Source organism: Pleurodeles waltl, chromosome 3_1 (genome assembly GCF_031143425.1).
Source record: "Pleurodeles waltl isolate 20211129_DDA chromosome 3_1, aPleWal1.hap1.20221129, whole genome shotgun sequence".
In the NCBI taxonomy this organism is placed as follows: domain Eukaryota; kingdom Metazoa; phylum Chordata; class Amphibia; order Caudata; family Salamandridae; genus Pleurodeles; species Pleurodeles waltl.
The window spans coordinates 6,666,255-6,692,573 of NC_090440.1; the positions used below are offsets into that span (position 1 = coordinate 6,666,255).

The window sequence follows — 26,319 nt, forward strand, 5'->3', positions numbered from 1 at the left end:
AACCCTAACCGCAACCCTTGCAGCTAGCAAGGCTTGTTTGCGGTCTTTCTGCGGGAAAACACTTATGCACGACTGTCCACGACGTGGGACATCTATCCTCCAAAGGGAAAGTTTCTAGCCCTTGTCGTTCTTGCAGAATCCATAGCTTCAACCATCCGGTGGCAGCTTCTTTGCACCCACAGCTGGCATTTCCTGGGCATCTGCCCACTCCCGACTTGATCGTGACTTTTGGACTTGGTCCCCTTGTTCCACAGGTACTCTCGTCTGGAAATCCATTGTTGTTGCATTGCTGGTGTTGGTCTTTCCTGCAGAATTCCCTATCACGACTTCTGTGCTCTTTGGGGAACTTAGGTGCACTTTGCACCCACTTTTCAGGGTCTTGGGGTGGGCTATTTTTCTAACCCTCACTGTTTTCTTACAGTCCCAGTGACCCTCTACAAGGTCACATAGGTTTGGGGTCCATTCGTGGTTCGCATTCCACTTCTAGAGTATATGGTTTGTGTTGCCCCTATCCCTATGTGCCCCCATTGCATTCTATTGTGACTATACATTGTTTGCACTGTTTTCTATTGCTATTACTGCATATTTTGGTATTGTGTACATATATCTTGTGTATATTTGCTATCCTCATACTGAGGGTACTCACTGAGATACTTTGGCATATTGTCATAAAAATAAAGTACCTTTATTTTTAGTATATCTGTGTATTGTGTTTTCTTGTGATATTGTGCATATGACACTAGTGGTACTGTAGGAGCTTCACTCGTCTCCTAGTTCAGCCTAAGCTGCTCTGCTAATCTACCTTTTCTATCAGCCTAAGCTGCTAGACACCTTCTACACTAATAAGGGATACCTGGGCCTGGTGCAAGGTGTAAGTACCCCTTGGTACTCACTACAAGCCAGTCCAGCCTCCTACACTCATACACTCTCCTTTCTCAGGTCTCCCCTCACACATTCTGTATTCTCAGAACTCATTCTCTCACGTCTCTGCACAGTCAGTACTCTCACACTGTAAGTGTGCACTCTCTGACACTCACCCGTCTCTAGACTGGATACGTAGGTAATCTCGCTCCGTTGTTCGGTTTATGAACTGAATGCAGGTTAGTGCTGTAAACTCGCCCATGGCTGCTTCCAGCTGAGCCCTCTCAGAGGAATCTACAACAGAAGGCAAGGAGACAGTCAGAGAGAGAAAGAGAGAGAGAGAGAGAGAGAGAGAGAGAGAGAGAGAGAGAGAGAGAGAGAGAGAGAGAGAGAGAGAGAGAGAGAGAGAGAGAGAGAGAGAGAGAGAGAGAGAGAGAGAGAAAGAAAGAGGCAGTCACAGAGAGAAGCCCACAGAGACAGTAAGAGAGAGCCACGGAGTCACAGAGAGGGCTACAGAGAGAGTCAGGAAGAGGCAGTCACAGAGAGAAGTCCACAGAGACAGAAATAGAGAGCCACAGAGTCACATTGAGGGCTACAGAGAGAGTCAGGAAGAGGCAGTCACAGAGAGAAGTCCACAGAGACAGAAATAGAGAGCCACAGAGTCACAAAGAGGGCTACAGAGAGTGTCAGGAAGAGGCAGTCACAGAGACAGTCAGAGAGAGCGACAGAGTCACAGAGAGGGCTCCAGAGACAGTAAGAGAGAGCCACAGAGTCACAAAGAGGGCTACAGAGAGAGTCAGGAAGAGGCAGTCACAGAGAGAAGTCCACAGAGACAGTCAGAGAGAGCCACAGAGTCACAGAGAGGGCTACAGAGAGAGCCAGCAAGAGGCAGTCACAGAGACAGTCAGAGACAGCCACAGAGTCACAGAGAGGGCTCCAGAGAGAGTCAGGAAGAGGCAGTCACAGAGAGAAGTCCACAGAGACAGAAATAGAGAGCCACAGAGTCACAGAGAGGGCTACAGAGAGAGCCAGCAAGAGGCAGTCACAGAGAGAAGTCCACAGAGACAGTAAGAGAGAGCCACGGAGTCACAGAGAGGGCTACAGAGAGAGCCAGCAAGAGGCAGTCACAGAGACAGTCAGAGACAGCCACAGAGTCACAGAGAGGGCTCCAGAGAGAGTCAGGAAGAGGCAGTCACAGAGAGAAGTCCACAGAGACAGAAATAGAGAGCCACAGAGTCACATTGAGGGCTACAGAGAGAGTCAGGAAGAGGCAGTCACAGAGAGAAGTCCACAGAGACAGTAAGAGAGAGCCACGGAGTCACAGAGAGGGCTACAGAGAGAGTCAGGGAGAGGCAGTCACAGAAGGAAGTCCACAGAGACAGTCAGAGACAGCCACAGAGTCACAGAGAGGGCTACAGAGAGAGCCAGGAAGAGGCAGTCACAGAGAGAAGTCCACAGAGACAGAAATAGAGAGCCACAGAGTCACATTGAGGGCTACAGAGAGAGTCAGGAAGAGGCATTCACAGAGACAGTCAGAGACAGCCACAGAGTCACATTGAGGGTTGCAGAGAGAGTCAGGAAGAGGCTGACACAGAGAGAAGTCCACAGAGACAGTCAGAGAGAGCCACAGAGTCACAGAGAGGGCTACAGAGAGAGTCAGGAAGAGGCAGCCACAGAGAGAAGTCCACAGAGACAGAAATAGAGAGCCACAGAGTCACATTGAGGGCTACAGAGAGAGTCAGGAAGAGGCAGTCACAGAGAGAAGTCCACAGAGACAGTCAGAGAGAGCCACAGAGTCACAGAGAGGGCTACAGAGAGAGTCAGGAAGAGGCAGTCACAGAGAGAAGTCCACAGAGACAGAAATAGAGAGCCACAGAGTCACATTGAGGGTTGCAGAGAGAGTCAGGGAGAGGCAGTCACAGAGAGAAGTCCACAGAGACAGTCAGAGAGAGCCACAGAGTCACAGAGAGGGCTACAGAGAGAGCCAGGAAGAGGCAGTCACAGAGAGAAGTCCACAGAGACAGAAATAGAGAGCCACAGAGTCACATTGAGGGCTACAGAGAGAGTCAGGAAGAGGCATTCACAGAGACAGGCAGAGACAGCCACAGAGTCACATTGAGGGTTGCAGAGAGAGTCAGGAAGAGGCTGACACAGAGAGAAGTCCACAGAGACAGTCAGAGAGAGCCACAGAGTCACAGAGAGGGCTACAGAGAGGGTCAGGAAGAGGCAGTCTCAGAGAGAAGTCCACAGAGACAGAAATAGAGAGCCACAGAGTCACATTGAGGGTTGCAGAGAGAGTCAGGGAGAGGCAGACACAGAGAGAAGTCCACAGAGACAGTCAGAGAGAGCCACAGAGTCACAGAGAGGGCTACAGAGAGAGTCAGGAAGAGGCAGTCACAGAGAGAAGTCCACAGAGACAGAAATAGAGAGCCACAGAGTCACATTGAGGGTTGCAGAGAGAGTCAGGGAGAGGCAGTCACAGAGAGAAGTCCACAGAGACAGTCAGAGAGAGCCACAGAGTCACAGAGAGGGCTACAGAGAGAGTCAGGAAGAGGCAGTCACAGAGAGAAGTCCACAGAGACAGAAATAGAGAGCCACAGAGTCACATTGAGGGTTGCAGAGAGAGTCAGGGAGAGGCAGTCACAGAGAGAAGTCCACAGAGACAGTCAGAGAGAGCCACAGAGTCACAGAGAGGGCTACAGAGAGAGTCAGGAAGAGGCAGTCACAGAGAGAAGTCCACAGAGACAGAAATAGAGAGCCACAGAGTCACAAAGAGGGCTACAGAGAGTGTCAGGAAGAGGCAGTCACAGAGACAGTCAGAGAGAGCGACAGAGTCACAGAGAGGGCTCCAGAGACAGTAAGAGAGAGCCACAGAGTCACAAAGAGGGCTACAGAGAGAGTCAGGAAGAGGCAGTCACAGAGAGAAGTCCACAGAGACAGTCAGAGAGAGCCACAGAGTCACATAGAGGGCTACAGAGAGAGCCAGCAAGAGGCAGTCACAGAGACAGTCAGAGACAGCCACAGAGTCACAGAGAGGGCTCCAGAGAGAGTCAGGAAGAGGCAGTCACAGAGAGAAGTCCACAGAGACAGAAATAGAGAGCCACAGAGTCACATTGAGGGCTACAGAGAGAGCCAGGAAGAGGCAGTCACAGAAGGAAGTCCACAGAGACAGTCAGAGACAGCCACAGAGTCACAGAGAGGGCTACAGAGAGAGCCAGGAAGAGGCAGTCACAGAGAGAAGTCCACAGAGACAGAAATAGAGAGCCACAGAGTCACATTGAGGGCTTCAGAGAGAGTCAGGAAGAGGCATTCACAGAGACAGTCAGAGACAGCCACAGAGTCACATTGAGGGTTGCAGAGAGAGTCAGGAAGAGGCTGACACAGAGAGAAGTCCACAGAGACAGTCAGAGAGAGCCACAGAGTCACAGAGAGGGCTACAGAGAGAGTCCGGAAGAGGCAGTCACAGAGAGAAGTCCACAGAGACAGAAATAGAGAGCCACAGAGTCACATTGAGGGTTGCAGAGAGAGTCAGGGAGAGGCAGTCACAGAGAGAAGTCCACAGACACAGTCAGAGAGAGCCACAGAGTCACAGAGAGGGCTACAGAGAGAGTCAGGAAGAGGCAGTCACAGAGAGAAGTCCACAGAGACAGAAATAGAGAGCCACAGAGTCACATTGAGGGTTGCAGAGAGAGTCAGGGAGAGGCAGTCACAGAGAGAAGTCCACAGAGACAGTCAGAGAGAGCCACAGAGTCACAGAGAGGGCTACAGAGAGAGTCAGGAAGAGGCAGTCACAGAGAGAAGTCCACAGAGACAGAAATAGAGAGCCACAGAGTCACAAAGAGGGCTACAGAGAGTGTCAGGAAGAGGCAGTCACAGAGACAGTCAGAGAGAGCGACAGAGTCACAGAGAGGGCTCCAGAGACAGTAAGAGAGAGCCACAGAGTCACAAAGAGGGCTACAGAGAGAGTCAGGAAGAGGCAGTCACAGAGAGAAGTCCACAGAGACAGTCAGAGAGAGCCACAGAGTCACAGAGAGGGCTACAGAGAGAGCCAGCAAGAGGCAGTCACAGAGACAGTCAGAGACAGCCACAGAGTCACAGAGAGGGCTCCAGAGAGAGTCAGGAAGAGGCAGTCACAGAGAGAAGTCCACAGAGACAGAAATAGAGAGCCACAGAGTCACATTGAGGGCTACAGAGAGAGTCAGGAAGAGGCAGTCACAGAGAGAAGTCCACAGAGACAGTAAGAGAGAGCCACGGAGTCACAGAGAGGGCTACAGAGAGAGTCAGGGAGAGGCAGTCACAGAAGGAAGTCCACAGAGACAGTCAGAGACAGCCACAGAGTCACAGAGAGAGCCAGGAAGAGGCAGTCACAGAGAGAAGTCCACAGAGACAGAAATAGAGAGCCTCAGAGTCACATTGAGGGTTGCAGAGAGAGTCAGGGAGAGGCAGTCACAGAGAGAAGTCCACAGAGACAGTCAGAGAGAGCCACAGAGTCACAGAGAGGGCTACAGAGAGAGTCAGGAAGAGGCAGTCACAGAGAGAAGTCCACAGAGACAGAAATAGAGAGCCACAGAGTCACATTGAGGGTTGCAGAGAGAGTCAGGGAGAGGCAGTCACAGAGAGAAGTCCACAGAGACAGTCAGAGAGAGCCACAGAGTCACAGAGAGGGCTACAGAGAGAGTCAGGAAGAGGCAGTCACAGAGAGAAGTCCACAGAGACAGAAATAGAGAGCCACAGAGTCACAAATAGGGCTACAGAGAGTGTCAGGAAGAGGCAGTCACAGAGAGAAGTCCACAGAGACAGTCAGAGAGAGCGACAGAGTCACAGAGAGGGCTACAGAGACAGTAAGAGAGAGCCACAGAGTCACAAAGAGGGCTACAGAGAGAGTCAGGAAGAGGCAGTCACAGAGAGAAGTCCACAGAGACAGTCAGAGAGAGCCACAGAGTCACAGAGAGGGCTACAGAGAGAGCCAGCAAGAGGCAGTCACAGAGACAGTCAGAGACAGCCACAGAGTCACAGAGAGGGCTCCAGAGAGAGTCAGGAAGAGGCAGTCACAGAGAGAAGTCCACAGAGACAGAAATAGAGAGCCACAGAGTCACATTGAGGGCTACAGAGAGAGTCAGGAAGAGGCAGTCACAGAGAGAAGTCCACAGAGACAGAAATAGAGAGCCACAGAGTCACATTGAGGGCTACAGCGAGTGTCAGGAAGAGGCAGTCACAGAGAGAAGTCCACAGAGACAGTCAGAGAGAGCCACAGAGTCACAGAGAGGGCTACAGAGAGAGCCAGCAAGAGGCAGTCACAGAGACAGTCAGAGACAGCCACAGAGTCACAGAGAGGGCTCCAGAGACAGTCAGGGAGAGCCACTGAGTCACATAGAGGGTTGCAGAGAGAGTCAGGGAGTCACATAGAGGGCTACAGAGAGAGCCAGGAAGAGGCAGTCAGAGAGCGCCACAGAGTCACAAAGAGGGCTGCAGAGAGAGTCATGAAGAGGCATTCACAGAGACAGTCAGAGACAGCCACAGAGTCACAGAGAGGGCTCCAGAGAGAGTCAGGAAGAGGCTGACACAGAGAGAAGTCCACAGAGACAGTCAGAGAGAGTCACAGAGTCACAGAGAGGGCTGCAGAGAGAGTCAGGAAGAGGCAGACACAGAGAGAAGTCATCACTGATGACACCATCCAGCAAATTAAACTTAAATATGCTTACTAAAATACTATTTACATTTTAAAAGCGAGAAGACGACCCAGGCGAGAGACGTACAGCACACAGTTAGTTCACTGTAACCTTATCTACTAATACACTCACTCATCACTGTGGAGTGAAGTCTCAATGACCAGCTTAGACTGTCTCAAAGCGCTACATGACCCACACGCCAGCAGGGGACTTGTGTCAGTGTAGAGGATAGTTTACTAATAAATAGCGCACCCGCTTTAATAACGGGATTATAGATAAAATGACGTATGGTAGAAATAGTCTCACTAATTAGCAGTAGAAAAAGAATAGTAATTAACTTATGCGGTGGCTTAGGATATACCTTCAAGTCTTAGAAACCTTTACGAAACACACTCACTGGATGATGTCGTCAGTGATGTCATCAGTAATGTCGTTTGAGATGTCATCACTGACGTCATCAGTGATGTCACTGACCATGTCATGAGTGATGTAATATGAGATGCCATTAGCAGTGCATTGTGGAGGCGTAAGTTATAGTTAGCTTAAGTAACTATAACTGCTGAATTTCTATGTTTTTGTGCTTGTAAACTCTGAGCCGAACTATAACATCCCTGTAACCTTAGCTTTTTTCAGTGAAGTTTTGAGGTTTTTTTTAATGCTATTTCCTAACTATAACCTCCCTGTAACCTTTGGTTTTTAATAACTTTCTAGGGCTTTATAATGCTATTTACTAACTATAAAGTCCCTGTAACCTATGTTTTTTTAATAATAATTTCTAACTATAATGCCCCTGTAATGTTGTTCTTCTCAGTGGATTTCACCAGTTTTTTAAATATAAATTTTACTACTATTTCACCTGTAAGTTTAATCTAGTAATACTATTTTTACAACTATGTCAATACGTGATTTTCACAATTATTATTAATAATATACATTTTAAAAGTAAAAAAATCACAATTGAAGGTAATCTAATTTATGTACTATTTTTGTAAATGCAATAAACAATTGTTTTCTCAAAAATGATGTAATGAATGCGCAAGATCCTCCACAAATCCGAAAAAAGGAACTAATACGGCACTCTGTGATTTCTTTTTCCTGTGATAATATCACGTCAGATCCGCAAATTTGAATTCACTTATTCATCAAAATGGATAAAATGTAATTAAGATATATAGGTCCCTCACATTTTAATAATGCCATCAAAGGAAACATATTTATACCTACATATATATGTTTTAAACATAGTTATTTATTTTACAGGTTTGACGGAGCCATGAATCCACGGGCTGGATCCGCTGATCTGCACCGATGACAGGAACACAGCTATACCTCAACTTCTGATTGGGTACAGTAAGTCCCCACCCATGCAAATTGCAAACCACGCCCTAATTAAGACATTTGCTTCCCAGCTCTGTACAGAGACAGAAGTATCAGCCAGTGATGCACTCTCTGCATTGGAAGTTTTGGCTTCTGTTGCATCTGCTGCCGAACCAGAAGGAGATTCACCATCTGAGGAAGAGACGTGTCACAACCAACAAAATGTTCAGGTGTGCGGAGCTTTTTCAGAATTCCATTGGAGAGAAGAAGGTAGTTGCAAAAATCATGGTGTGCACCATTTGTGGAAAAAAGCTTTCCTGTGGGATGGGAAAAAAGTACTGAGATGCCACGTATTCCACGTGGAAGCATTTACACACCATCCACAAGAGAAAGTACAACAGGATGATGCGAGAAAAAGTAGCTGGTGGCCCATCCTCATCAGCTGAAACATCCGCAGACCTTTCTCAATCGGTCAAAACGCCATTCCTGGTTCGTCTGCAAATCTGGCAACCACCGTCACTCACTGCGGCAAACTCCAAATGCCTGTTAGGCTTAACCTCTCTTCCATGGATGCATTTATGGATACAGTCAACACCCACAGATGCTAATTCATTTTTTTGTTCTCCCTGTTTCTTGTTTGACTTTTTTTAAATACTGAGGCCAGTTGCTTCCTCCAAGTTTCCTACCACCAGCAGTGTAACGCCAGTAGACCACCACCAGCCATATTATGAGAAATAGTACAGCCTGGCAATGTTCTGCTGGCGGGCGCTGCTGGCGGTAGCAGCGCCCCATCCCATCTCCTGCAGGAGGACCCCCTGGATCCACGTAAGTCTGGGTTCCGACAGGGGAGGAGGGGGGTGTTTGTGTGTGGGGGGTGCATGAATGTGTGAGTGTGTGCATGCATGCAAATGAGTGTGTAGTGTTGTTTGCATGTGGGTATGCATGTATGAGAATGCGTGCATAAATGGAAATGTGAATGCGTGTCTCTGTAATTGTGGATGTGTGTACGGATGTGTGCATGAATGAATGGATGCATGCGTGTATGCCTGTGTGATTGAGTGTGTGAATGCGTGGTGTGTGCCTGCGAGTGTGCATGTTTGGGGGGAACGGAAGGGGAGAGCGTGGATGGAGGGGGGGTATGAGGTGGGGGTTGTCTGGAAGTGTTGGGGGGCTCCAACCAGTCACTGGTAGGGCCTACTGCCATGGTTTTTGTGGCGTTGCGAACGCCACGAAAACCATGGCGGTAGGCAGGGTCATAATGCTGCCGGCGGGACAGTAGCTGCTGCCGGGTTGGAGAATGGTATCTCCAGGACGGCGGCTGCTACCGCCATGGTAGTCGGTGTACATTGGCGGGTTGGCTTCAGCCAAGGCACACCCTTGGCACACAGCTAGGTGCCTTGTAAAAGGTACCTGTGGTACCAATGGTCTTGTGGGCAGGGAGGATACATCATGTATTGTGCCACCCTAAGGGACCCCTCACCAAACACATGCACACTGCCATTGCAGCTTGTGTGTTGATGGGGAGAAAAAGGTAAGGTCGACAAGGCATCCCCCTCAGGATGCCATGCCCACAAATCACTGCTTGTGGCATAGGTAAGTCACCCCTCTAGCAGGCCTTACAGCCCTAATGCAGTGTACACTATACCACATGTGAGGGCATAGCTGCATGAGAAATATGTCCCTACATTGTCTAAGTCGGTTTGTAGACATTGTAAGTGCAGTGTGGCCATATTGAGTACATGGGCTGGGAGTTTGTCATTACGAACTTCAAAGCTCTATGATGGCTTCATTGAAGAGTGGGAATCAAACTTCTCAGCTCAATAAACCCACACTGATGCCAGTTTTGGATTTATTGAAAAATGCACACACAGAGCATCTTAGAGATATCCCCTGTATTTTATCCAACCATTTAGTGTAAGGCTGACCGGTCTATGCCAGCCTGCCACTAACAGACAAGTTTCTGACCCCATGGGGTAAGAGCCTTTGTGCTCCCTGGAATCAGAAACATAACCTCCTCTGGGTGGAGGTGCATCACACCTCCTCCCTACAGGAACTGCAACACTTGGCTTCCTGTTACACTGCCCCAGGCCTCTCCAACTATTGGAGATGCCCACCCCCCGGACATAGCTCCACTTTTGGTGGCAGATCCAGCGGGAAAATTAGGAAAAACAAGGAGGAGTGACACTTCATCCGGAACCACCCTTAGGGTGTCCAGAGCTGAAATTACCCCCTCCTTGCAAAATCCTCCATCTTGCTTTGGAGGAGAGTAGCCAATAGGGGTAGGAATGTACCCCCTCCCCAAAGGGAGTGGCCACAGGAAGTGTGTAGCCACCCTCAGGGACAGTAGCCATTGGTTACTGTCCTCTGACCGCAGTAACTCCCCTACATTTAGGCCCTCATTACAACCCTGGCGGTCGGTGTTAAAGCGGCGGTAATACCACCAACAGGCCGGCGGGAAATAAAATGGAATCACGACCATGTCGGAAACCGCCAACATAGACAGCCACTTTAACACTCCGACCGCCACGGCGGTAGAAACAAACACCGCAGTGGTCACCGCCAACAGACAGGCGGAGGACAAATTACCGCCCACCGTATCACAACAGGCCTATCTGCCACCTTTTCCGGGCCGGAACCAATGCTATCAAAAGCACGGCGGAAACAGTACACAGAAGGGAAACCACTCACCTGTCGACACCCAACGAGGAACTGTATCCTGGGGAGTTCAAAGCCACAGTCTCTGAAGTCTCTCCAGTGGGTGGTTTGCCCACTGCTTTATCCTGGGAGTGTAAAGCCACAGTCTCTCACGTCTCTCCAGTGGGTGGTTTGCCCACTGCTTTATCCTGGGGAGTGCAAAGCCACAGTCTCTCAAGTCTCTCCAGTGGGTGGTTTGCCCACTGCTTTATTCTGCGGAGTGCAAAGCAACAGTCTCTCAAGTGGATAACAGTCTCCACTGGTTCTGGAGGGGGCCTGGTGCCCAGAGTGCTTTATCCTGCCAAGGACTGAGGTAGTAGATGTCATTATCCACTGGTTCTGGAGGGGGCCTAGTGCCCAGAGTGCTTCATCCTGCCAAGGACTGAGGTAGTGGATATCATTCTCCGCTGGTTCTGGAGGGGTCATGGTGCCCAGAGTGCTCCACATGCAGTGTGGCCGGTCCCATTCCCTCACCTGGGTGTGTGTGCCACGAGATTGCCTGGGAACAGGTAGCATGATACGCCATGGAGGCAGAGACATACCCCACCCTGCTGCGGTTTCGCCTTCCACCTGCAGGTGCAAACAGTGATGGAATTCATGCCTCATGGAAGCTGGGCAGGGTCCAGGAACTCTCCTCCAGCCTCAGACGACTGATCACTGGGGATGGTAGCCATGTCAGCGGTGGTGCCACTGTCCGAGCACGTTACGGGGCTGGTGGCGGTGCTTGCGGCGGTGTCTGTGGTGGAGGTGCTGGCGGTGGTGCATGTGTCAGCACCTGTTGAGGGACACAGCAGGACGTCTCCTGCAGCCTCGGACGGCTGCCCACTGGGGAAGATGCTGGGGACTGTTGCTAAGGCTGCAGACGTGCAGGTGGCTGTGCAGGTGGCTGTGCAGGTGGCTGTGCAGGTGGTGGTGCAGGTGGCGGTGCAGGTGGCGGTGCTAGTGGCGGTGCTGGTGGCGGGGCAGCTTGTGGTGTTCGCCGCTGTACAGGTTGGTGTAGTCGTGGACAGAAGGGGTGACATTAGTCCCTCAGTCGGTGCCACCGTGCCCTGTCCTGACCTGCTCTTCTGCTTTTGTCCCTTCCCCACCTTTGATGGTGCCGCAGGTGTCTCGCCACTATCCCCTTTTGTTTTGGCGTGGAGCCCTTGGTGGCTGGTAGGTGCGGCTTCTCCCTCACAGATGTGGGCACCTTCTTCACCTTGGCAGGTTGCGGAATGTCCTTGCCCTCGCTACGTGTCACACTGGCAGCCCTGATGGGTGGCGCACTTGATGACCCCACAGTTGCTGGCACCATTGTGCCTGGGGATTTGGTGGCTGAGGTGCTGGGCTGGGACCTGGAAAGCCTGGCCCTAAGGGAAGGATGAGGTGAAGGGAAGAGGTCAAGGTTTGCCAGGAAAAGCTTTTTAGACATACTGGGATGGGGAGATGGAGTGGGTTTGGGAGTGGAGGAAGAGGTAGTGGTTGTAGGAGGTGTACGTTTTCTGAATTTGGGTGAAGGTGCATGGGCCGGAGGCTGTTGTGAGGTGGATGGCTGTTGGGTGGGTGTGTGCCTGCGTTTGTGTACTTTGGGAGGAGAGCTCACTGACACACTGGGAGAGGACACAGGGGATGGGTGAATGGTAGTGGGGGTGGTGATTGCACGTGAACGGTGTGTGGTGATGGGCGTGCTGGTGATGGAGGTAGTGGCTGAGGATGTAGTGCATGCAGGTGTGAGTGGAGACGAGACAGGGAGGGAGGAGGAGGACGTGGAGGAGGGGGACACAGTGGAGGCAGTGGATGTTGCTGTGTCTGCATGGGGATGGTGCTTGTGTGAGTGCTTGTGGGATGTGTGGTGCTTATGTTTGCCATGTCCACTCTTGTGTGTTGATGAGTGTGCATGCTGGTCTAATGGTGTGCTTGGGATAGGCTGAGGTACAGGGGATTGGGTCGGGTGTAGGAAGTTGGAGGGGGTAGGCTGGATGCAGGGACAATGGCTGCCATCAGTGCTGAGGCCAGAGCCTGAAATGCTCTCTGTTGGGCTGCCTGCCCAGAATGAATGCCCTCCAGGTATGCATTTGTTTGTTGCAAATGCCTGTCAACACCCTGGATGGCATTCAAAATGGTAGATTGCCCAACAGTGAGGGATCTCAGGAGGTCAATAGCCTCCTCACTGAGGGCAGCAGGGCTGACTGGGGCAGGGCCTGAGGTGCCTGGGGTGAAGGAGATGCCCACCCTCCTGGGTGAGCGGGCACGGGACACATGCTGAGGGGCTGCTGGGAGGGCCGTGCTGGTAGGGGGGGTGGCGGCTGTACCTGTTGATGCGGCGGGCACAGAGGTGCCCTCCAACGCAAGAGAGCTCCCATCAGAGGAGGAGTCGCTGTCACTGGTGTATGCTCCTGTCCCCGCCGTGGAGCTCCCCTCACCCTCCGTCCCACTGGTGGCTTCAGACTCCGTTGCTTCACCCTCCAGGGACAAGTGGGTTGCAGCTCCCTCCTGCTCCGGTGCCAATGATCCTCCGCCTGATGATGCTATTGCACACAAGAACAGGGAGACAAAACAAAAAGGGGGGGAAGACAGAAGAAAAACATGTTCAGTGCATGCAACATCACTACTGTTGGTGGACACAACACACAGGGAGCAGCCCTCTGCACTACGCCATGCACTAACAGTTCCTAGAAATTTCACCTGACCATGGGGTACGAGGCCTAAGCCCAAGTGCTGCACACCTGAAAGTCACAGGAGCCTGACTAGGTGTAGATGGGTCTTACCACTAGTGGGGTTGGGGTGCCACATAGCCTGCCTCACAAGGGACCTTGCCTACCAAGTTCGCCCTGGCCTAGGGGAACCCACTGCCCACCTGCCCCACCCAGACACCTCGTTATGCGCGCAGAGTCAGCTGAATGAGAGTGTACTCACCCCTTGTGACTGCTGTGATGCCCTCAAGCGCCCATCCAACTCCGGATAGGCCACCGCCAGGATCCGGTACATCGGGGGGGTCATGGTGCGAAGGGCACCCCTTTCACGTTGGGAGGCCATCCCCAGCTGGGCCTCCACCGTCTTCTTGCTCCAGCGGTGCAGGTCCTCCCATCTTTTACGGCAGTGGGTGCTCCGTCTGTGGTAGACCCCCAGGGTCCGGACGTCCTTGGCGATGGCACGCCAAATACCCTTCTTCTGGTGGGCGCTGACCTAGAGAAATGGTACAGGAGGAAAGGAAATTAACCAACCAGCAACGCATATGACAGGGACCAGCGACCTCTGAAGCCTCAGAGGACTGCCCTGGACTAAAGGACCAAGAAACTCCTGTGAGCATCTGCTCTGCTCAACAATCTGCAACAAACTTGCAACTTTTCTACAACTTTAAAGACTTCACATTTCCCGCCAGAAGCGTGAGACTTTCCACTCTGCACCCGACGCCCCCGGCTCGAGATCCAGAGAATAAACACCACAGGGAGGACTCCCCGGTGACTGCGACCCCGTGAGTAGCTCGAGACGACCCCCCTGAGTCCCCACAGCGACACCTGCAGAGAGAATCCAGAGGCTCCCTCTGACCACAACTGCCTGTAACAAGGGACCCGACGCCTGGAACAAGCACTGCACCCGCAACCCCCAGGACCTGAAGGAACCGAACCTCAGTGCATGAGTGACCCCCAGGCGACCCTCTGCCTAGCCCAGGTGGTGGCTGTCCCAAGAAGCCCCCCCCTGTGCCTGCCTGCACTGCTAGAGTGACCCCCGGGTCCCTCCATTGAATCCTATCTCAAACCCGACACCTGCTTTGCACACTGTACCCGGCCGCCCCTGTGCCGCTGAGGGTGTGTTTTGTGTGCCTACTTGTGTCCCCTTCAGTGCTCTACAAAAGCCCCCTGGTCTGCCCCCGAGGACGCAGGCACTTACCTGCTGGCAGACTGGAACCGGAGCACCCCTGTTCTCCATGGGCACCAATGTGTTTTGGGCCCCTCTTTGACCTCTGCACCTGAGCGGCCCTGAGCTGCTTGTGTGGTAACTTTGGGGTTGTCTTGAACCCCTAACGGTGGGCTGCCTATGCCCAGGAACTGAGATTTGTAAGTGTCTTACTTCCCTCACAATCTAACCTTTAGTTACCTCCCCCAGGAACTGTTGATTTTGTGCAGTGTCCACTTTTAAAATAGCTTATTGCCATTTTAACAAAGACTGTATATGATATTGCTTTTATTCAAAGTTCCTAACTTACCTGTGTGAAGTAACTTGCATTTTATGTGTTTACTTCAAATCTTGAACCTGTGGTTCTTAAAATAAACTAAGAAAATATATTTTTCTATAGAAAAACCTATTGGCCTGGAATTGTCTCTGAGTGTGTGTTCCTCATTTATTGCTTGTGTATGTACAACAAATGCTTAACACTACCCTCTGATAAGCCTACTGCTCGACCACACTACCACAAAATAGAGCATTAGAATTATCTCTTTTTGCCACTATCTTACCTCTAAGGGGAACCCTTGGACTCTGTGCATGCTATTCCTTACTTTGAAATAGTGCATACAGAGCCAACTTCCTACACTTGCTCTTCAGATTCCTGGCGACCTCAAGAACAAGAAGAAACACTGAAGAGCCAACCCCAGCAGTGAAGACTCCAGACAGCAACAGTTTTGTCCCCAGCCCTACTGGCCTGTCTGCAGCTTAGAGTCCTGCTACAAAAAGGCGACACATCCTGCAGGACCAGCGACCTCTACAAAACCCAGAGGACTGGCTGCCCACCAGAGGAACAATAACTCCCGAGGACAGCGGCCCTGTCCACAAAGAAAACTTCCAAGAAGGACTCCAGAACCTCCCCGGATCCATGAGCCCTGTCCAATCCGCACCCGACGCCCATGGCCCGTGTCCAGGTGGCCCACTGGACCAGAAGAGGTCCCCAGGTGATTCCAACCTCGGGTCCACCTTCGGTTGACCCCCCTGGCCAACGCAACAATGCCTGCAGCCTAAATCCAGAGAACCCCCCTGACTGCAACCAGATCGGATGAAGATTCCTGACACCCAAATGTACCCCTGCATCTGCAGCCCTCCCCCCCGGCCTTGTGAAATCTGACTGACAGTCCAGCAGCATCCAGCAGGCTCCTCTTCTAGCTGTCCAGTCTTTGGTTTTCGGAAACCAACTCACTGGAGGCAGACTGCAGCATCTTTGTAACCCCTGGGGTTCCCCCTTTGGAAAGCATTGGGCGCCCGATGCTGTGTTTGCACCCTGTGCCGCTGAGGTTGTGTGTATGGTGCTGACCTGTGCCCCCTGGTGCTCATCTAAAGCCCCCAGGTCTGTGTCCTGAAGCCACGGGTACTTACCTGCAACCTGTTTGTTTCCGAGTGCCCCCAGTCTCCATAGGATTCCATTGGGCGCCCGACACCAGCTTTGACCTCTGCACCCGGCCGGCCCTGTGTTGCTGGTGGTGCGCTTTTGGGGTCCACTTAAACCTTGGCCAGTGGACATCCTAACCCTGAGGACTGGAATCGTAGGTCGAGTACTTACCTATGAACTGTGTTAACACTTCCCCCCCAGGACTGCATAGCTTCCTATGAGAAATTGCAGTGTGTCTAGTTTTGAAATTGAAAAGTGTTACTTACTTGTAAAATGTCTTCTCTGCAAAACCTAAACAAAGTACATTTGATATATAAGATTGATACAAACTTACAACTGTACTTACCGGCAACAAATGTTCTTTTGGTTCTAGAAATAAAGTAACAAAGTATATTTTTGCCATAAAAAAACATTGGCCTGGAGTTAGTCATTGGGTATGTACCTCATTCATTGCCTGTCTCTGTACAACAAATGCTTAACACGACCCTCTGATAAGCCTACTGCTCGACCACACTACCACAAAGAGAGCATTAGAAATATCTACTTTGGCCTCGGTAAAGCCTCCGGGGAAACCCTGGACTCTGTGCACACTTAGGCCCTCATTACGACCCCGGCGGTCGGTGGAATAGTGGAGGTATTACCGCCAACAGGCTGGCAGTACCGACCTCCACTATTATGACATTGGCGGTTTGGCGGTGCACGAGCCGAGACATGAAAATATTTGGCACATAAATCATGCAACAAACATGTAAAATATGATGACGTCGCTTCCAAAGAGTGAATTTCTTATAACGTGGATGTGTTTAACCTTAGATTATGTCACTGCCTTGAGAGGCATTTATTAAAAGTGATAATTTTGAAACAAACTTAGAATTATGTATGGCTCCTTCCACCCTGACGACAATGCCACGACTGAAATCAGAGGCAAGTCAGTTGTCACGTGTACCTCAAATGTGGCCAAGATAAATACGGATGGTACAACATTATAGTCTGTTAAACATTAGCGGGTATTGTACAGCACATATCCTGAACTCACACCTTTGAAGGTACTCTCATTTGAGATAATGAAAAAAATTAGGCTCAAGGAAAAAGATTTGCCTAGTATCACACAATTTGTTCAAGCAGGGAAGCTGGGATTAAGACCCATATTTTCTGGAATTCCAATATGCAATATAACTACCAGATGGGTATCTGTTCTCTTGTTCTTTTTACATCAATGGTCATAGCTTTGTCATTAATTCTTGGTGCATGAGGTTGGAACGTGGGGACAGGCAGACGCCACATGAAACTTCAGCTCGTTTTGGTCTCAAGGGGACCTCGAGATGAAAAAGACCAGGCATCTGGTTTGAGATTTCAATACCTCGCCCACTTCTAGAGCTTGCAAAGCATTGCAGAGGAATCTATGAAGATGTGTGTGATGGGAACGCAGGGACGAGGGCATTGATCTGACTAGGCCCCTGCCTTTTACTCACTTCACATCACTGTACCACCCGTAGGGTTTAAGTGGGTCAGGTCCTTCCAGGTCTCAGATACAACACTAATTAAAAACTTTGAAATGAGTCCCTGCTCGGTCCTACCTTCATGTCCTATAAAGACAAAAATAATGCTTGATGCCCAACAACTGTAGGAAGCCTTGTGGTAATCCATAACACCAATGCCGTCCAGTGGCGGCTGCAAATCTGAGCAGGGAGTGGCGGAAGGGACACGCATGCACAGATACACACACTCCCATACATGCACACAAGCATGCGCACATACACACATCCATTCACAAAATGTACTACAAATATTTATAGATGTACGCATGCACCATACATTAATAAAACTAAAATCACACTTACCTTCAGCTTTGCCTCAGAGGTCCCAGGAGGGTTGGGACTGCTGCCTTCCCTCACTGCCTGACCTTAGGTCATCCACCGAGGGAAGGCAGCAGTCCCCCGGCGTCTGGGGGTTAAGGGCATGTGTAGCGCCTGGATACCTAAGCTGATCCAGAAGTGTCCGCCAGGCTGACCTTTGCTCATTCCGACAGACACTCTTGTTGAGGGGCAGAAGGTGAGGGGGCGTGCCCCTCCGGCCCCTGAGGACAGGCAGTGGCTGAGGCAGTCCCTGTCTACGTTACATTCTGACTCTGTCTTGCATCCCATAAGAGTATTTGTTTTGTCACACGTTCTGTTTCTGAAATTATTTCTGCAACATATGACTGTTATGTGAACCGAACTGACTCCTGGTGTCTGTAAGTTCCTTTTGTGGGAGTGAGTACACGAGCGGCGTGAGTGAGGCCTTGGGGTATGAGTCCGGAGGCAGTGAGACCTCCTCTCGGGGCCTGTCAGTGTGTCCGGAGGTCTTCAGACCTGGGATGCTAAAAGGCCGTCTCTGGTGCCCCTTCTCGTGTGCGGATGTTGGGTCTGGGCTTCTGCTGGCCTCCTGGCCCCCTCTCCAGGACCCTGCTGGGGGAGGAACTGGGCTGCAGTGGACAACATGGTCCAGACTGGCCCTGCATTGGCCTTACTTTCCAAAGAACTGAAAACTAACACGTATACCCCGTCCTTTACACCGGGCAGGCGCGCCAGTCCCTGAACCCCGTCCGTTGGGTTCACTCTGTTGCTTGTTTGGAAATCCCTGCCCCGCACTCCCTGACATTACTGACTAAGATACCCCCCCAGGAGGTACGGCACATATACCAGGTCCATCAGTGACCAGGCCCTGTGGATGCACTTCCTGAAGGCGTCTGCCAGGGTGTACGGCACATGAACCAGACCTCTCAGTGACCGGGTCCTGCTGGGTCACTTACTGAAGGTGCCTGTCAGGGCGTACGGCACATGAACTAGACCTCTCAGTGACCAGGTCATGTTGGGTCACTTACTGAAGGTGTCCGCCAGGGTGTACGGCACATGAACTAGACCTCTCAGTGACCAGGTCATGTTGGGTCACTTATTGAAGGTGTCCGCCAGGGTGTACGGCACATGAACTAGACTTCTCAGTGACCAGGTCATGTTGGGTCACTTACTGAAGGTGTCTGCCAGGGTGTACGGCACATGAACTAGACTTCTCAGTGACCAGGTACTGCTGGGTCACTTATGGAAGGTGCATACCAGGGTGTATGGCACATGAACTAGACCTCTCAGTGACCAGGTCATGTTGGGTCACTTATTAAAGGTGCCCACCAGGGTGTACGGCACATGAACTAGACCTCTCAGTGACCAGGTCATGTTGGGTCACTTACTGAAGGTGTCCGCCAGGGTGTACGGCACATGAACTAGACCTCTCAGTGAGTAGGTCCTGCTGGGTCACTTATTGAAGGTGCACACCAGGGTGTACGGCACATGAACTAGACATCTCAGTGACCAGGTCCTGCTGGGTCACTTACTGAAGGTGTCTGCCAGGGTGTACGGCACATGAACTAGCCCTCTCAGTGAGTAGGTCCTGCTGGGTCACTTACTGAAGGTGTCCGCCCGGGTGTACGGCACATGAAGTAGACCTCTTAGTGACCAGCTCATGTTGGGTCACTTACTGAAGGTGTCCGCCAGGGTGTATGGCACATGAACCAGACCTCTCAGTAACTGAGTCCTGCTGGGTCACTTATTGAAGGTGTCCACCAGAGTGTATGGCACATGAACTAGACCCCTCAGTGAGTACGTCATGTTGGGTCACTTACTGAAGGTGTCCGCCAGGGTGTACGGCACATGAAGTAGACCTCTCAGTGAGTACGTCATGTTGGGTCACTTACTGAAGGTGTCTGCCAGGGTGTACGACACATAAACTAGACTTCTCAGTGACTATTCTCAGTGACCAGGTCATGTTGGGTCACTTATTGAAGGTGCACACTAGGGTGTACGGCACATGAACTAGACCTCTCAGTGACCAGGTCTTGCTGGGTCACTTATTGAAGGTGCACACTAGGGTGTAGGGCACATGAACTAGACCCCTCAGTGAGTGCGTCATGTTGGTCACTTACTGAAGGTGTCCGCCAGGGTGTACGGCACATGAACCAGACCAGCCCCAGACTTCCGCCACAGACAGGTTCTCCCGGGGCAGGTGATGGCGTTCCTGCTCCTTCTGACAGCCACGTCCCCCTGGAGGACCACCTGCTGGCTTCCTGCGGAGAGAAGGAGGGAGTAAGTCTCGGGGTGAGCAGCAGAGTGAAGGCGACGGAAGAGAAGAAAGGGAAGGGAAATGAAGGAGGGGTGAGGAGAGAGGGAAGAGAGGGGGAAGGAAAGAACAGACAAAGAGAGGTGAAGAAGAAAGATAGAGTGGCTGAGATACACCACCACACACTGAGATACACCCTCTCCATCACCCCACCACAGAACGAGATACACTCTCTTCTGGACACTACCACAGACTGAGATACACTCTCTCCATAACACCAGAACAGGCAGAGATACACCCTCCCCATAACACCACCACACACTGAGATACACCCTCCCCATAACACCACCACAAACTGAGATACACCCTCTCCATCACACCACCACAGACCGAGATACACTCTCTTCTGGACACTACCACAGACTGAGATACACTCTCTCCATAACACCAGAACAGGCAGAGATACACCCTCCCCATAACACCACCACACACTGAGATACACCCTCTCCATAACACCACCACAAACTGAGATACACCCTCTCCATCACCCCACCACAGACCGAGATACACTCTCTTCTGGACACTAACACAGACTGAGATACACTCTCTCCATAACACCAGTACAGGCAGAGATACACCCTCCCCATAACACCACCACACACTGAGATACACCCTCTCCATAACACCACCACAAACTGAGATACACCCTGTTCTGGACACCACCACAGACTGAGATACACCCTCCTAATCACACCACTACAGACTGAGATACACCCTCTCCTGGACACCAGCACAGACTGAGATACACCCTCCTAATCACACCACTACAGACTGAGATACACCCTCTCCTGGACACCAGCACAGACTGAGATACACCCTCTTCTGGACACCAGCGCAGACTGAGATACACCCTCTCCATAACACCAGGACAGACTGAGATACACCCTCTCCTGGACACCACCACAGACTGAGATACACTCTCTCCATAACACCACCACACACTGAGATACACCCTCTCCATCACACCAGCACAGACTGAGATACACCCTCTTAATCACACCACTACAGACTGAGATACACCCTCTCCTGGACACCAGCACAGACTGAGATACACCCTCTCCATAACAACACCACACACTGAGATACACCCTCTCCATAACACCACCACAGACTGAGATACACCCTCTCCATAACACCACCACACACTGAGATACACCCTCTGCATAACACCACCACAAACTGAGATACACCCTCTCCATCACCCCACCACAGACCGAGATACACTCTCTTCTGGACACTACCACAGACTGAGATACACTCTCTCCATAACACCAGAACAGGCAGAGATACACCCTCCCCATAACACCACCACACACTGAGATACACCCTCTCCATAACACCACCACAAACTGAGATACACCCTCTCCATCACCCCACCACAGACCGAGATACACTCTCTTCTGGACACTAACACAGACTGAGATACACTCTCTCCATAACACCAGAACAGGCAGAGATACACCCTCCCCATAACACCACCACACACTGAGATACACCCTCTCCATAACACCACCACAAACTGAGATACACCCTGTTCTGGACACCACCACAGACTGAGATACACCCTCCTAATCACACCACTACAGACTGAGATACACCCTCTCCTGGACACCAGCACAGACTGAGATACACCCTCCTAATCACACCACTACAGACTGAGATACACCCTCTCCTGGACACCAGCACAGACTGAGATACACCCTCTTCTGGACATCAGCGCAGACTGAGATACACCCTCTCCATAACACCAGGACAGACTGAGATACACCCTCTCCTGGACACCACCACAGACTGAGATACACTCTCTCCATAACACCACCACACACTGAGATACACCCTCTCCATCACACCAGCACAGACTGAGATACACCCTCTTAATCACACCACTACAGACTGAGATACACCCTCTCCTGGACACCAGCACAGACTGAGATACACCCTCTCCATAACAACACCACACACTGAGATACACCCTCTCCATAACACCACCACAGACTGAGATACACCCTCTCCATAACACCACCACACACTGAGATACACCCTCTGCATAACACCACCACAAACTGAGATACACCCTCTCCATCACCCCACCACAGACCGAGATACACTCTCTTCTGGACACTACCACAGACTGAGATACACTCTCTCCATAACACCAGAACAGGCAGAGATACACCCTCCCCATAACACCACCACACACTGAGATACACCCTCTCCATAACACCACCACAAACTGAGATACACCCTCTCCATCACCCCACCACAGACCGAGATACACTCTCTTCTGGACACTAACACAGACTGAGATACACTCTCTCCATAACACCAGAACAGGCAGAGATACACCCTCCCCATAACACCACCACACACTGAGATACACCCTCTCCATAACACCACCACAAACTGAGATACACCCTGTTCTGGACACCACCACAGACTGAGATACACCCTCCTAATCACACCACTACAGACTGAGATACACCCTCTCCTGGACACCAGCACAGACTGAGATACACCCTCCTAATCACACCACTACAGACTGAGATACACCCTCTCCTGGACACCAGCACAGACTGAGATACACCCTCTTCTGGACACCAGCGCAGACTGAGATACACCCTCTCCATAACACCAGGACAGACTGAGATACACCCTCTCCTGGACACCACCACAGACTGAGATACACTCTCTCCATAACACCACCACACACTGAGATACACCCTCTCCATCACACCAGCACAGACTGAGATACACCCTCTTAATCACACCACTACAGACTGAGATACACCCTCTCCTGGACACCAGCACAGACTGAGATACACCCTCTCCATAACAACACCACACACTGAGATACACCCTCTCCATAACACCACCACACACTGAGATACACCCTCTCCATAACACCACCCACACTGAGATACATCCTCTCCATAACACCAGCACAGACTGAGATACACCCTCACCATAACACCACCACAGACTGAGATACACCATCTCCTAGACATCAGCACAGAGTGAGATACACCCTCTCCTAAACACAAGCACAGACTGAGATACACCCTCTCCATAACACCACCACAGACTGAGATACACCCTCTCCATAACACCACCACACACTGAGATACACCCTCTGCATAACACCACCACAAACTGAGATACACCCTCTCCATCACCCCACCACAGACCGAGATACACTCTCTTCTGGACACTACCACAGACTGAGATACACTCTCTCCATAACACCAGAACAGGCAGAGATACACCCTCCCCATAACACCACCACACACTGAGATACACCCTCTCCATAACACCACCACAAACTGAGATACACCCTCTCCATCACCCCACCACAGACCGAGATACACTCTCTTCTGGACACTAACACAGACTGAGATACACTCTCTCCATAACACCAGAACAGGCAGAGATACACCCTCCCCATAACACCACCACACACTGAGATACACCCTCTCCATAACACCACCACAAACTGAGATACACCCTGTTCTGGACACCACCACAGACTGAGATACACCCTCCTAATCACACCACTACAGACTGAGATACACCCTCTCCTGGACACCAGCACAGACTGAGATACACCCTCTTCTGGACACCAGCGCAGACTGAGATACACCCTCTCCATAACACCAGGACAGACTGAGATACACCCTCTCCTGGACACCACCACAGACTGAGATACACTCTCTCCATAACACCACCACACACTGAGATACACCCTCTCCATCACACCAGCACAGACTGAGATACACCCTCTTAATCACACCACTACAGACTGAGATACACCCTCTCCTGGACACCAGCACAGACTGAGATACACCCTCTCCATAACAACACCACACACTGAGATACACCCTCTCCATAACACCACCACACACTGAGATACACCCTCTCCATAACACCACCCACACTGAGATACATCCTCTCCATAACACCAGCACAGACTGAGATACACCCTCACCATAACACCACCACAGACTGAGATACACCATCTCCTAGACATCAGCACAGAGTGAGATACACCCTCTCCTAAACACAAGCACAGACTGAGATACACCCTCTCCATAACACCACCACAGACTGAGATACACCCTCTCCATAACACCACCACACACTGAGATACACCCTCTGCATAACACCACCACAAACTGAGATACACCCTCTCCATCACCCCACCACAGACCGAGATACACTCTCTTCTGGACACTACCACAGACTGAGATACACTCTCTCCATAACACCAGAACAGGCAGAGATACACCCTCCCCATAACACCACCACACACTGAGATACACCCTCTCCATAACACCACCACAAACTGAGATACACCCTCTCCATCACCCCACCACAGACCGAGATACACTCTCTTCTGGACACTAACACAGACTGAGATACACTCTCTCCATAACACCAGAACAGGCAGAGATACACCCTCCCCATAACACCACCACACACTGAGATACACCCTCTCCATAACACCACCACAAACTGAGATACACCCTGTTCTGGACACCACCACAGACTGAGATACACCCTCCTAATCACACCACTACAGACTGAGATACACCCTCTCCTGGACACCAGCACAGACTGAGATACACCCTCTTCTGGACACCAGCGCAGACTGAGATACACCCTCTCCATAACACCAGGACAGACTGAGATACACCCTCTCCTGGACACCACCACAGACTGACATACACTCTCTCCATAACACCACCACACACTGAGATACACCCTCTCCATCACACCAGCACAGACTGAGATACACCCTCTTAATCACACCACTACAGACTGAGATACACCCTCTCCTGGACACCAGCACAGACTGAGATACACCCTCTCCATAACAACACCACACACTGAGATACACCCTCTCCATAACACCACCACACACTGAGATACACCCTCTCCATAACACCACCCACACTGAGATACATCCTCTCCATAACACCAGCACAGACTGAGATACACCCTCACCATAACACCACCACAGACTGAGATACACCATCTCCTAGACATCAGCACAGAGTGAGATACACCCTCTCCTGAACACAAGCACAGACTGAGATACACCCTCTCCATAACACCACCACAGACTGAGATACACCCTCTCCATAACACCACCACACACTGAGATACACCCTCTGCATAACACCACCACACACTGAGATACACCCTCTCCTAGACATCAGCACAGAATGAGATACACCCTCTCCTGAACACAAGCACAGACTGAGATACACCCTCTCCATAACACCACCACACACTGAGCTACACCCTCTCCATAACACCACCACACACTGAGATACACCCTCTCCATCACCCCACCACAGACCGAGATACACCCTCTTCTGGACACCACCACAGACTGAGATACACCCTCTTAATCACACCACTACAGACTGAGATACACCCTCTCCTGGACACCAGCACAGACTGAGATACACCCTCTACATCACACCACCACAGACTGAGAAACACCCTCTCCTGGACACCAGCACAGACTGAGATACAACCTCTCCATAACACCACCACAGACTGAGATACACCCTCTCCTGGACACCAGCACAGACTGAGATACACCCTCTCCATCACACCACCACAGACTGAGAAACACCCTCTCATAACACCACCACAGACTGAGATACACCCTCTCCATAACACCACCACACACTGATATACACCCTCTCCATAACACCACCACACACTGAGATACACCCTCTCCATCACCCCACCACAGACCGAGATACACCCTCTTCTGGACACCACCACAGACTGAGATACACCCTCTTAATCACACCACTACAGACTGAGATACACCCTCTGCTGGACACCAGCACAGACTGAGATACACCTTCTCCATCACACCACCACAGACTGAGAAACACCCTCTCCTGGTCACCAGCACAGACTGAGATACATCCTCTCCATGACACCACCACAGACTGAGATGCACCCTCTCCTGGACACCAGCACAGACTGAGATGCACTCTCTCCTGCACACCACCACAGACTGAGATACACCCGCTCCATAATACCAGCACAGACTGAGATACACCCACTCCATAACACCAGCACAGACTGAGATACACCCTCTCCTGGACACCACCACAGACTGAGATCCACCCTCTCCATCACACCACCACACACTGAGATACACCCTCTCCATAACATCACCACAGACTGAGATACACCCTCTCCATAACACCACCACACACTGAGATACACCCTCTCCATAACACCACCACACACTGAGATACACCCTCTCCTGGACATCAGCACAGAATGAGATACACCCTCTCCTGA

The 26,319-nt window shown here is 51.1% G+C and overlaps 1 protein-coding gene across 1 annotated transcript in view; it reads right to left on the reverse strand.

Moving 5' to 3' along the window:
• LOC138285947 (astacin-like metalloendopeptidase) overlaps window positions 1-22,983 on the reverse strand; it is a 192,376-nt gene extending 169,393 nt beyond the window's left edge. Inside the window, exons 1-3 of the mRNA XM_069226466.1 lie at window positions 22,953-22,983; window positions 19,796-19,936; window positions 1,038-1,155 (exon numbers count right to left, since the gene is read on the reverse strand). Coding sequence (XP_069082567.1) covers window positions 1,038-1,155; window positions 19,796-19,936; window positions 22,953-22,983 — 290 coding nt within the window. The remainder of the gene's footprint in view (window positions 1-1,037; window positions 1,156-19,795; window positions 19,937-22,952) is intronic.
• Between the last annotated feature and the right edge of the window lie 3,336 nt (window positions 22,984-26,319).